Raw genomic sequence first — 12,023 nt, 5'->3', positions numbered from 1 at the left:
ATTACGTGGTGAATTTGGTCTTTTACCTCCAGATACTTTACCCATTTTTTTATGCATTATATACATTCCTTGGAGACAGATGATCGCCACAGGCAGAGGTCAAAAGAAGATTTACATTCCTTGGACTAATGCAATTGGAAATTGAGTACTCGTTTCACATGTTTCTCCCAATAGTTTCCTGCAGACTGTACACCACTCAAGGTTTATAAGGTTGCCTTTTATCTGTCTGAATGTCTTTGATTTGCCATAAAAAAAGTAAAAGTATATGAGGGAGAAAAAAGTATCGAATGTTTGGAATGAACCAATCGATTTGATGTACAAAGGGGATAGTACTGCGGATAATGATAAGACATTAGTAGCAATAACTTAACTTGTCAATAATCTATTCACATTCACTTCCGGTTCAGAGGTCTCTGCTGCACTGGTCGAGTCTGAACCACGCACGGGCGTTGTTGTTACGACGTCTGCCATTTTGACTAGAGGGACTTTGCGCGCAATAGATGGTGCGGACTGGCTCCACACAGTTTATGACTGTATTCTTCAATCAAAGCAACACAATCTCAGGCCAATCATGCTCTCAGCAGCCCAGTTACTCGATGAGTTAATGGGCAGAGATAGAAACTTGGCCCCTAACGAGAAGCGATCAAACGTGCGATGGGACGATGAAAGCGTAAGTTAGCATTCCAGCTAACGTTAGCCTGGCTAGTTTTTATTAGATAGCATAATGCTAGTCATTTGATCCCTGGGATATCGGTGTTTGGGTTGGGACACGCAACGCCCGTAGCACTGTTGTATATAAATGAACACTATCGCCTATATATACACGCGGTTGCCAGCGTAAGATGACGTTTATATCATGTATTGAGTCTCGTGCTCGTATCAAATTGCTAATGCTAATGATAAAGCCATTGGCTCACAACGATATATGTTGTTGATAGTGTGGTGAGAGATTGTGCTATTGTTTAATATGTCGGTGCTGTGCATTTTTGGGGGGATATCATAATGGCTATTCACATCTATTTGCATTATTTTTAATGTGTTAGTTGTACCAAAGCTTAGCTTGATATACGTCTTGTATAACCTTTTACTTAAATAGGATTATAGAACTGTATGTTAAATTTGAAATATGTCTTATTTCTCCATTAGGTTTGTCGATACTACCTGTGTGGGTTCTGTCCAGCAGAGCTTTTCACAAACACCCGCTCGGACTTGGGTAAGTCAACAACTGTTGCACGTGGTTTAACCCCTGTAATACAGCTGAAACGTGCATCTGTCATGCTGGAAAATAATTGTCAATTAATGCAACACTCCAGGTCCCTGTGAGAAAATCCATGATGAAAATCTCCGAAAAGTGTAAGTTGTGGTTATGATTTAAGAAATAATTTCTGTGTCTCTTGACATTTTCTGCTCAGTAATCTACCTCATTTAATCAGGTATGAAAAGAGCTCTCGGTTCATGAAGGAGGGTTATGAGAGAGACTTCCTGCGCTATCTTCAGTCTCTCCTGGCAGAGGTGGAACGACGGATTCGTAGAGGGCATGCTCGACTTGCTCTTTCCCAGGCTCAACAGAATGCAGGGGTTGGTGCTTTATTTTGAGGACATTGTTTTTGTCCTTTAACTGTGCTTTTGTTCTGTTGTGACCTCTGTTGTCTTAAAAGTGCATGGCTTTTTTTGGTAGTATCTGAGATGCAGTGTGTTTATTTCTCTAGGGTCCTGGTCCATCAGGAAAGAATGAGAATGAGAAAAGTCTGGTTTTGACAGATAAGATTGAAGACTTGGTTGTACAGGTTTGTAACACATCTGAAAATGACTTGCACTGTTATTTTTATAGTCACTCCATATGTGCTCAAATAATATTGAAATAATTCTCACAGATGCCTCAGAAATGTATCTATGTGTTAATTATTACTGGAATTTGTCTCCAGATTGAAGAGCTGGGATCAGAAGGCAGAGTGGAGGAAGCCCAGGGAATGATGAAGCTGGTTGAGCAGCTAAAAGAAGAGAGGGAACTGCTTAGCTCCACACCCTCAGTGAGTCACTAAACTTTGGCTAATCAGCAGCTTACATACACTGTTATGTTCTGGTCATGTAATCTTGTTTTTAATCTTCTTTTTTTTATAAACCTGCTGTCTTTTAAAAGTCAAACCAAGCTTGGACTTGAAATGATCCCACTGTCATTAATCTAGTTCTTTCTTAATTAAATGCAGTCTTTTAATTAACTGTCCCCAAAGGAACCAGACCAGCAGATGTGCTCTTCATAAATACTTTACTTTTACCATTTATTTTTTTTATTTTTATCAGACCATTGAGAGCTTTGCAGCCCAGGAGAAACAGATGGAGGTGTGTGAGGTGTGTGGTGCCTTCCTCATTGTGGGCGATGCACAGTCCCGAGTGGATGACCACTTGATGGGAAAGCAGCATATGGGCTATGCCAAGATCAAATCTACCGTAGAGGAGCTCAAGGTAACACATCTCAAACTCTTCATACATAGCTGATGTGATGATAAGTTGTTGGATACTTCTTGCAGCCAAATATACTCTTAAATAAAAGTGGTGATTTTAAGGGTATTCCATCTGGAATGTTTGGTTTTCACTTATAACATGTCTCTTATTTACCCCTAGGAGAAACTGCGTCGCCGCTCAGAAGAACCCCCGGGTGAAACCCCTGCAGTCAAAAAGGATAGAGAAGATCGTGAGCGCGAGAGGGAGGAAAGAGAGAAAAAGCGCAAAGAGGAGGAAGAAAAGGAGAAGGAGCGAGAGAAAGAGCGGGAGAAGGAGAGGGAACGAGAGAGAGAGAGGGAGCGTGAGAGGGACCGAGAACGTGACCGAGATAGAGACAGGGAGAGGGACAGGAGGGCTCGCCGCAGCCACTCTAACAGCCGCCACTCCAGTCGAGCTTCTGACAGGAAAAGGAGCAGATCCCGTGATCGCCGGAGGTCCAGGAGTAGAGACAAGGACAGGGAACGCAAACGCAGCAGGTATAACTGGCTATTTTTCTCCATATTCTTAGTTTATTTAGTTTAGTAACAACAAATTGTTCCTCCTCACGATAACCACGTTTCGTCAGTGATAACTGATACATGTTCAAGTCAGAATATTTTAATACTTTTTACTTCCCTCTTTCTGTAGGAGTCGGGATAGAGACAGGGAGAGGAGACGCAGCCGTGAGCGCTCTGACAGAAAACGCCGCTCCCGGAGTCGTGAAAGGAGGAGGTCGCGCAGCTCAGAGCGCAAATCTCACCGCCATCGCAGCCACAGCAAGGACAGGGACAGAGAGAAGGAAAGAGACAAGGACAAAGAGCGGTCATCAAAAGACAAAGGTCGTGGCTTTTATGTTTGACTCAATTTCTAATTATCAATTTCCAAGTACTAGTTGCTAGTCACTATACCAAATGGTCCACTGTGAAAAAGAATTAACTTTCTGATGACTGTGTTTGTTCTCTCAGACCGTAAGACGACAGAGGAAAGGAGCAGCTCTAAGAAAGACAAACGCTCTGACGGTGATGCCGCTGCCATCAATCTTTCATCCGAAGCGGAACCGATGGAGTCGGAGGCGGCCGCCTCTGCCTCCTCCCCGCTGCTCAATGGCCAGCAAGAACTCTTCCATTCTGAAGGTGACACTCAGTCCAATTAAAACTGATCTGATAGGACCTCAGATCAGGCTCAGGTAAGTGCGTCCTCCTCCTCGCTTCCCTCTGGCTCTCAACCCAACCTTACCACCCTTGCACTCCCCCCTCTACCTCTCCCATCTCCCCACCCTACCCTCTCACCCTCCTACCCAGTTTATGTTCAGTTCAATGCCTATAATTTTGTCTTATGTACTATATGCATATATCTTTATCCTGTTTTCAAATAGTGCATCATAAGTATGCACAGAAGATGAAGGACTAGGCCCGATGAATGAGAAGAAGGTAGAAAACATTCACACAAAGCCAAGAGGGAAAGGCCAGTGTAGCCCTGAGCAAACATGCCCAGAGGTACCCCTCGTTTTGTATCGGTTTTTGATCCTTAGAGATGTATATTTGTCTTTGTGGACAAAATGGCAAAAAAAAATTAACCCATTGAATTAAAAGTTGTATTTGCCTGTTTATATTTATTTTGTTTCATATATATTTATAAGTAGAAAAATGTAATGATTTTTACGTCTTTATTACACTCCATTAAGGGAGAACATTAAGCCAGACTGTTTCTACATGTCAATAAATATACATGTATATAAATCTCCACAAATATCGGAATTTCGCTTTCTCATATGTTAAACAAACAGTTGTACTTTCATTAAGGGTTTCGATGGAAATACAAGTCATTTATTTTGCAGAATTATAACTCAAATGCCATGGATTTGTTGTCCAGCTTATTGTGCCTAATAATGCCATGCAGTGTGTGTTTGGGGGGACTTAAAGCACTGGGGGCCTAACATAACTAACTAACTGGAGGGTAGGGTTTATTGGATGAATTGCAGCTGACTTCCATACCTCACACAGCGTTGGTGTTGTGAGCGAGACCACATGTGAAAAGGGCAAATTAAAAATCATGGATACTCTCTGACTGTCAAACTGTGCAGGTACTCACCCCAGGTACTCCTTTCTCTACCCACATCCATTTCTGAATACTCTTGCCTGTCAGAAAAAAAAACAGTTTCTTCAAAACATGAACTTGACAGCTTGATTGTGTTAAAAAAAAGTCTTTTTTTTGTGTTTCTTTGCTTTTTAAGCTTTGGGGAAAAGGTCACTGAATATGTCAGAGACACATTTTTTTAAAATGCTGCGATGCACAGACAGCCTGCTTGATATACCTATGCCAGCAGCTGAAGTGACAACATTAATGTGGTTGTGTTCTTAATGCCGAGTTCACACTATACTATTTTCAGCCCGACAATCCGCTCGCTGACAAATTTCGCAAGTCGCGGCTAATTGCCCCAGTTGTAAACGTGAATCTGTCCGAAGGGAACTGCCAATGCCTCCCCAATGCCTTGTAGAGCCTGATCTTGTTTTCAGTCTGCTTGAAATGTTCTCTAAATGTGTGTAAAACTCCAGCCAACCCAACCAGTTAACGGCCAGGACGGGATGATGGTGGCTGCGAAGGAAAACGAGACATTTAGCACCTGAAAACACGACGGGCCACAGATGGCACCGCTTTAGTTGTCGCTCGGCTGTCGGCCCGCAGTCGTGATACCGAGCTTAATTTAACCAGGTTTAATGCATCGCTCCCAGCGTCACCAGTTTTTGTGATGCTGTGTTTTCTTGTCGAGGCGACCCTTCATGAACTGTGAACTCAAAGTGACCGTTATCGCAAGACGGCATGTCGTGTAGTGTGTGTGTGTGTGTGTGTGTGTGTGATGCACAGCGATTCTCCAAGTCGGACAGTCGTGTAGTGTGAACTTGGCTTAACAAGTGCACTTTCAGATTGGGAAGGGAATATCAACCAGTTCTGTCACTAATTTTTGAAAGTTTTACATCCAAGCTAGTGGCTCGAAGTATGGGCTTCAGGTTGTTAACTTGTCATTCAAGTTATTTTGAAACATATAAAGCTTGCAGCCATAAGACCCTTGTACTCGTGACTAGATTACTTGTGAGTACTTGTGCATCATTAGCAGTGTCTCTTGTTTGTTCTGCTATCTCCTGTTAGTCAACTATGTTTGAGTTGTCATTCATTTGAGTGGTGGTTGCTCCAGTAGCAGCAGTTGTCACTACAAGCTCATGTTGTGGGTCCCTGGCTAACATTGTTTTTTTTCTGAACATTTTTTGCTCAACAGGGGAAGCTGGCATATCTGGTGGAGGAAGACGTGGAAGAGCATACCCATCCTATACCCTGAACCTGACACTTCGCTGCTTAAAAACAAGGTGAACCACAAATGTGTAGTGGCATATCCACCAAACATACATGTGTAAATGAGAGTAAAGAAATCCATTGATTTTCATGTTCAGTACAAATCCTTTGGCAGAACGAGGGTAGCTGTGGTTCATCTGATGTATTTGTTGGTCTAGATACCAGCCAGACATCACTTAAAATACCAAAATAGTTCACTATGGGTTTTTTGTTTTGTTTTGAAAATCTTAATACTACTTCTTTGTTTCTTGGCATTTAGAGGAAATGGAATAAAACGGTTCTTGTGATTAGTTTTGGTTTGTCAGGTTCCACTTTCTGACCTCGTTTTTTTAATTAAAGTCAGTTGAAAGCGCTTGTACAGTGTTTGAGCTGTGATAGAGAGTGTCTCTTTTCTCCTCCACGTAGAGCTCACGTTGATTGTCCCCTCATTGTAAAATATACTGATTTGATTTTGCTCAAAGGGTTTTCAGACTGAAGATTTGTTTACTTTTGCTCTGCTTTTAATGTCAATGTTGTCTTGATGAATAAAAAGTAAAACCTTTTTTTATGTGTGTTTTTATCTATAAGAGGACATCCCATCAATGTTACAACAGCTTTCCTTCACTGACATTGACACTTAGGACCTTTCCACACAAGTTTATGTGCTGTGTGTCCATTGATGCCATTAACATTAAGCGTTACATTTAGACACAAGTAATGTATTTATTCATACTGTTACCACAGTTTTTATACACTGGGTAATGGTCAATTTTCAGTGAGTAAGGTTCAGATTTAAACAATAGATTAACAGTTGGGAATTGGATAACATGTGAAATTTAGCTCTTGAAGTGCTGAAGCTTTGTCAACACACAAAAAAAACTATGTTTTATAAGTATGTCACTGACAAGAACAGAACATCTAGTCATTAGGGTCAAAACTAAATCTCCAATCACTGCCTGGGAAATGGGAGAAGAACTAATTGCATTTTTCAGATGACTTCATTCTACCAAATAGCTGTTTAATAGTTGTATTTGCATCTTGCTGAACTACTGAGATCTCCGTTGTTATAGGTGTGTCTCAGGTAAAACCACATTTTTTATTGCCTGTTGACATTTGGCACTTTGGACTGAGTGCTGTCTTTCTGTAAAGCTTAATACAGTTTCAGCAAATCATCACATAGAAACAATACTAGTGACTGGCCTCAGTGATCATTGGGATTTACGGTACTTTACCAATGATGCAATGTCCGCAACTTGAATGTCGTGCTCATACCCAAACACCACGTGTTGCACATTTATATCACATTTAGTCCTCAAACTCACAGATACTTGTTCTTGTTATTTGGCAAAAACACTGAATTCATCTTTTCATACCCAAATTTGAGTCAGCAATTAATCAACATACAACCACTACAACAGGAATGCAAGTAAATCACTATAATTTGACATTAATCCAGAAATGATTACTTACTTGTTTCAGTTTTTCTTTGTAAAACAGTCATTTCGATAATTGATGGATAACTATAGTTGTAATTTAGCATTAAAAATGTCATTTTGGTTAAAGAGCTTCTACCAATGGTTAGTGCAGCTGTGGCTGTGGGTGGTGGTCTAATACATTTGTTAATACTTTGTTATGTTAAGTTTTTGCATTTACATTTTTGTTTTGTTTTTTCCATTGGCACTGACTTTTCCAAACCTAAGGAGAACACTGTGTGAGTTTGTCACCAGAGTGTAATTATTAGGTACAATCCACCATTATGTTTTCTAACTTACACCACACCGATTGTTCTCCACAACCGATCAAATAAAGGCATAAAACAGACAAACTTTCTCTGCACTGATATAATCACCCTTGATGGTGGTTAAGGGTGCGATTATAGTCGGTGTTAATGAAAGGCTTGAAATGAGAAGTCAGTGCCTCTGGTCCCGTGGTGCACTTTTTGTTTGGTTCAGTTATTCCACTCGTCAGCAGGGAAATAGTAGTCCTACATACTGTTTTCTCAATAGAGTACAGTTGTATGTTTGTGTTCCCCGGCAAGCAGATGATCCTTTAATTACACACAACCATGCCTGATTGTGCAGGTGGACTGGCCCAGCTGTGACCTCTGCTCCCTGTGACTGCTCAGTCTTGCCGTGGGCCGCGTCTTTTAATTGGCTGTGAAATGATAATGTCGTTTTCCCCACCTCTCTGTCCCTAGACGCCACAGTAGCAGGTGGGCTTCAGATGGTCTGTTTATTTCTGGGATTGATGCTGAAATATGGCATAATGAAGCGTGGAGGGGAGGTTCTGGCTCGAGAGTTGTGCAAAAGTGCTTAACTAAGTAGATGTATTTTGGTTACGGCTGGATCTGGTGTACTGCTGAGGATTGGACTTTTATAATATTAAAACGTGCTTAATTCATTCACAACGTTGAACTTACTTATTATTATTGACCAGCAGGTGGCAGTATGTACCTATTTTTGATTAAAAGTCCAACGTATGAGCAGATGCAGTGCATCTTGAGACATTGAGCTGTTCATTGTATGCTCATTCTCTCTCTCACACACACACAGGAGCATAGAAGATGCACAAGACACTAGCGATTGACTTAAAACATTGTCTTGCCCAGGCAATGTTAACATCCTATTCTCTGTGCCACACACAATCTGTTCAAGTCATTAGGAAAGAATTTCCCCAGGGTGAGAGTTGCAGCCTGTAGAAAAACAGAAGGAGGAAACAACAGGATGGAAGATAGTGAGCTGAAGAAGACAGGGTGGGGGCGAGAAACCGAGACAGGGGAGAGTGAGGGAGTCAGCCTGATGTGACGCTAAATAACTGGGGTGAAAAAAGGATAATGGAGATAGATTGTCCTCGCCTTTGTCGACTTTTACTCTCTCTCACACAGACAACACAGTCAATCTAAAGTGAGGCTCAAGAGGGAAAGCTGCATGTAGATGATGTGTTGGGGGAAGGCAATTCATCAGGTGGTGTCGATGTGCTGTCTGATTAATGATCGGATTCACACACATACACACTTTATATCAGCTGTCAGTCACGTCCTGAGCGAGGAATATAATTTCCCTTCAAGGCGTCTCAGCCATTTGTGCTGAGCTGGTGTGCCCATCGAATGCTCATTTCACAGCTGTAGCTCTAATCGTCTATTGTAAGCTCAGAGTGTGTTTCTTTGTTCGTGCAGGAGATGCAGTGATATATCCTCCCAGGCACTCCACCTGCTCCCTGGTGTTGCACAAAACCCCCAAACTGCAGCAAAGCAGCAATTGTTTGAATTATAATTATAATTATTTGAACAATATGCATGTGTGTCAATATCTTATAGTGCCTCCACCACCATGACATGCAGTGATACTGTAGCTGTTGTAAATAATAATTATACGGAAGAATACTATTGGTGGCAGAAGTGTTTTACCTGCTTGTGTGCCTGTACTTTGTTGTTCATTCTGGCAGTGAGCAGCAGCAGCAGAAGCAGCAGCAGCAGAAGCAGCAAAAAAAAGAAAGAAAAGAAATTCCACCCTGAAAAGAAATGTGTCAGAAGTTAAAGTGAAGTAAAACTTTGTCCCTGAAGGGCAGTTTCCTTTCCACCAGTAGTCATCAAAGTAGCACAAATAAAGACATAAATACAACTCGGACAGGTGGACACAGTGATCACTGATGTAATAAATCAGAGTGGGCAAATTGTAATTAGTTTTAAAAGGCCAACAGCAGCAGCTACAATGCCGAGATTCAGAAACTTTAATAAGAAACGTCACGTGTGTTAATCATGAATGAAATAAACTTGGTAAAATCTGGATTTAGGGTTAGGGATTAGGGTTAGGGTTAGAGCAAGAGCTGTAGGGTCATGGAGTGTCGTGTACTGTCGTAGTATAGTGCTGGAATTATATATCCCAGGCTGTGGTTAGGGTACCAGCGAATTCATTCTCTCCTCTATTGTCTCATTGCTGTGAAACAGCTGTGCCATTCAAAGTGATGCGTGACAACAGTTCAAGAACGGCTTCTCCAAAAAAAACAACAACAACAAAAAAAAAAAAAATCACACGGTTGTGTGGAGCAACATGATCTGAAAACATAGCAGCTCTAATCTGCAGCCAGAGGCAGATGCTTTACATTTTCATTTAACGTGTGCGGTGATGATTGTAATGAACAATGAACGTGGAGGAATCAAAAATAAACGTGTAAAAAAAGACTGGAAAGGCGGCACAGGATTAATGAGCAGCTTTAATTGAGCGTCACCCAGTTCCACAACAGAATACTGATGGACCAGTCTGATGTGCGTTGTACTGCACGGTGCTGTTTTATTGCAGCCATGGTGTCATTTGCATATTATTTAATAAAGATGCACAAAGTGAACGTTGGCACGTGTGAGAGCGTGGCGTTCTGGTGCAGCACTTCCCAAATCTGGAATCTGGGGCTGCACATTTATTAACATGCTGTGCTGCCTTCAGGAGGCTGTAGAGATTAAAAAGAACTGAGGGAGAAGCTTTTCATAAATCTGCTGTGGACAAAGGATGCTCGAAGAACCACTGACATTAATTCATAGATAAATATAGACAGATTTATGTAATGATCTCACAATGACAGCGTGTAAATGGGGGAAAAGGCGGATTTTGAGAATTAATTTCACTCTTGAAAATGCTGGTCATTGCACTGCCACCAAAATAGAGCCCTATCACATTCAGCCGTATACTTGTGTGATGTTCACACTTCCACTTCCTGCCATATGCCAGTTTTGACTGTGGTCCTCGCTTTCAGTGCACTTATTTGATTAAGTGGTGAATATGGCAGTGTTAATACTGTAGCCATCTGTTTTGTGTATGAGTGGCCTGGCAGAGAGAAAACAAGTACAAATCTGCAGCGTTGATGCGCCATCATTTACGCCGCGTCACAGGCTGCACTTCCTGTCTGATGCATTTTCCACTGCGGTTGAACAGTGTCTGTGTTACCAACACTTAAAACACTGCTGGTCGCATTGCATTGAGCTGGACCCTCTGCTCTTACGTCCCTTTTTAGGTTCATGCATTCAGCAGATTCACCTGTGCAAACACAACTCCCAGTGGTAGTGAGTGGACCAGCGTGGAGCTTTAGTGATTGCACTCCACTCTGTCTCTCGTCTTCCCTGAGCCTCAGCAGATGGCTCCACCACAGGAATGGGCTCGGGCTCGACGAGTAACAGCCCAGCAGCTCCTCTTTCTGTCTATCGATCTGACTATCTCTTCCTTCATGCCCTCTTTTTCTCTTCCCTCTTTACTCCCTGCAGTGTTTGCAGTGCTGGCCATACATGAGCCACCTGGAGCCAGAACACCAAGGTGGCAGCCGATGAGAATTTTCAGTCCTCCCACTCCAGCATCAAAGTCTTCTTGTGGGCACTGAAGTGTGGACAAGCCTGTCCCCAGTGTCGCCGCCCCTCTTAAGGCTTGAAAAAGCAGTGATAATAACGAGCATTAAAAATAAAACAGGCAGAATAACTTTACACATTAGTTTGCAGAGGAACAACATCACGTGTGGCTCAAGCAGCTGGAATTGGGAGAGAAAAATAAGAGGATATTTTTAACCACTCGTGAAATTCAAGTTAAACATGAACGTAACAAGTCAGATGGAGCGTGCCGTGGCTACAGGGGAACGTCTGACAACTGATGGACGAGTTCTCAACTCGGCTCCATGAAGAACATACTCATTGACACATATTTTTGCCTCCCCTGATGTAACACCGTCTCCATGGCAACAGCTCAAGCTGACCTTGCCTAATATGTACCAAAACCACTGGGCGCTGTAGCGCACACAGAAATATGCACGAGGTGAAATGAGAATAATCCTGCACACAGAGCCCGAGCAGAACGAATGACAATAATCACCAAAGAAAAGAGCATCACTGTGGAAGTGTGTTGTTGTCATTGACTATTTCACTGCCTTTTCCTTCTTTATGTGACGCCAAAAATAAAGTTCCCCAAACAAACGCACGCTTCATCTCTGCTGCACGCTGTGTCTTTTTCTTTTTTTAGCCCTGCGCGCGACGAGCTCCAGCGTCATTAGTATACCATTAACATCCTTTATATTTAGGCATGGATCTCAGGCAGTGGCACCTCAAGGCTTCTCATTACAGGCAGAATCTATTTAGCTCTTTTTAAATCTGGTGATAATTGGTCTCTCGGTTCATTGGTATTGATCCACTTGTGCATGTGTGCGTGGCAAAGAGATCGACTTATTGTTTGGCCATCTGTGAA

The 12,023-nt window shown here is 42.1% G+C and overlaps 1 protein-coding gene across 1 annotated transcript; it reads left to right on the top strand.

The window, feature by feature from the left end:
* Window positions 1-444: 444 nt before the first annotated feature.
* Window positions 445-6,370, top strand: luc7l3 (LUC7-like 3 pre-mRNA splicing factor). Its single transcript, XM_044051219.1, has 11 exons — window positions 445-670; window positions 1,147-1,213; window positions 1,314-1,353; window positions 1,434-1,578; window positions 1,710-1,787; window positions 1,926-2,030; window positions 2,302-2,463; window positions 2,623-2,978; window positions 3,130-3,320; window positions 3,447-3,667; window positions 5,756-6,370. Exons 1-10 carry the CDS (start codon window positions 572-574, stop codon window positions 3,632-3,634), a joined length of 1,431 nt encoding a protein of 476 aa, XP_043907154.1. The 5' UTR covers window positions 445-571; the 3' UTR covers window positions 3,635-3,667; window positions 5,756-6,370.
* Window positions 6,371-12,023: the final 5,653 nt, after the last annotated feature.

This window comes from Solea senegalensis, linkage group LG19 (genome assembly GCF_019176455.1).
Source record: "Solea senegalensis isolate Sse05_10M linkage group LG19, IFAPA_SoseM_1, whole genome shotgun sequence".
NCBI lineage: Eukaryota > Metazoa > Chordata > Actinopteri > Pleuronectiformes > Soleidae > Solea > Solea senegalensis.
The sequence above is the reverse complement of the archived record's forward strand: the minus strand, read 5'-3'. Positions and strand labels throughout refer to the sequence as shown.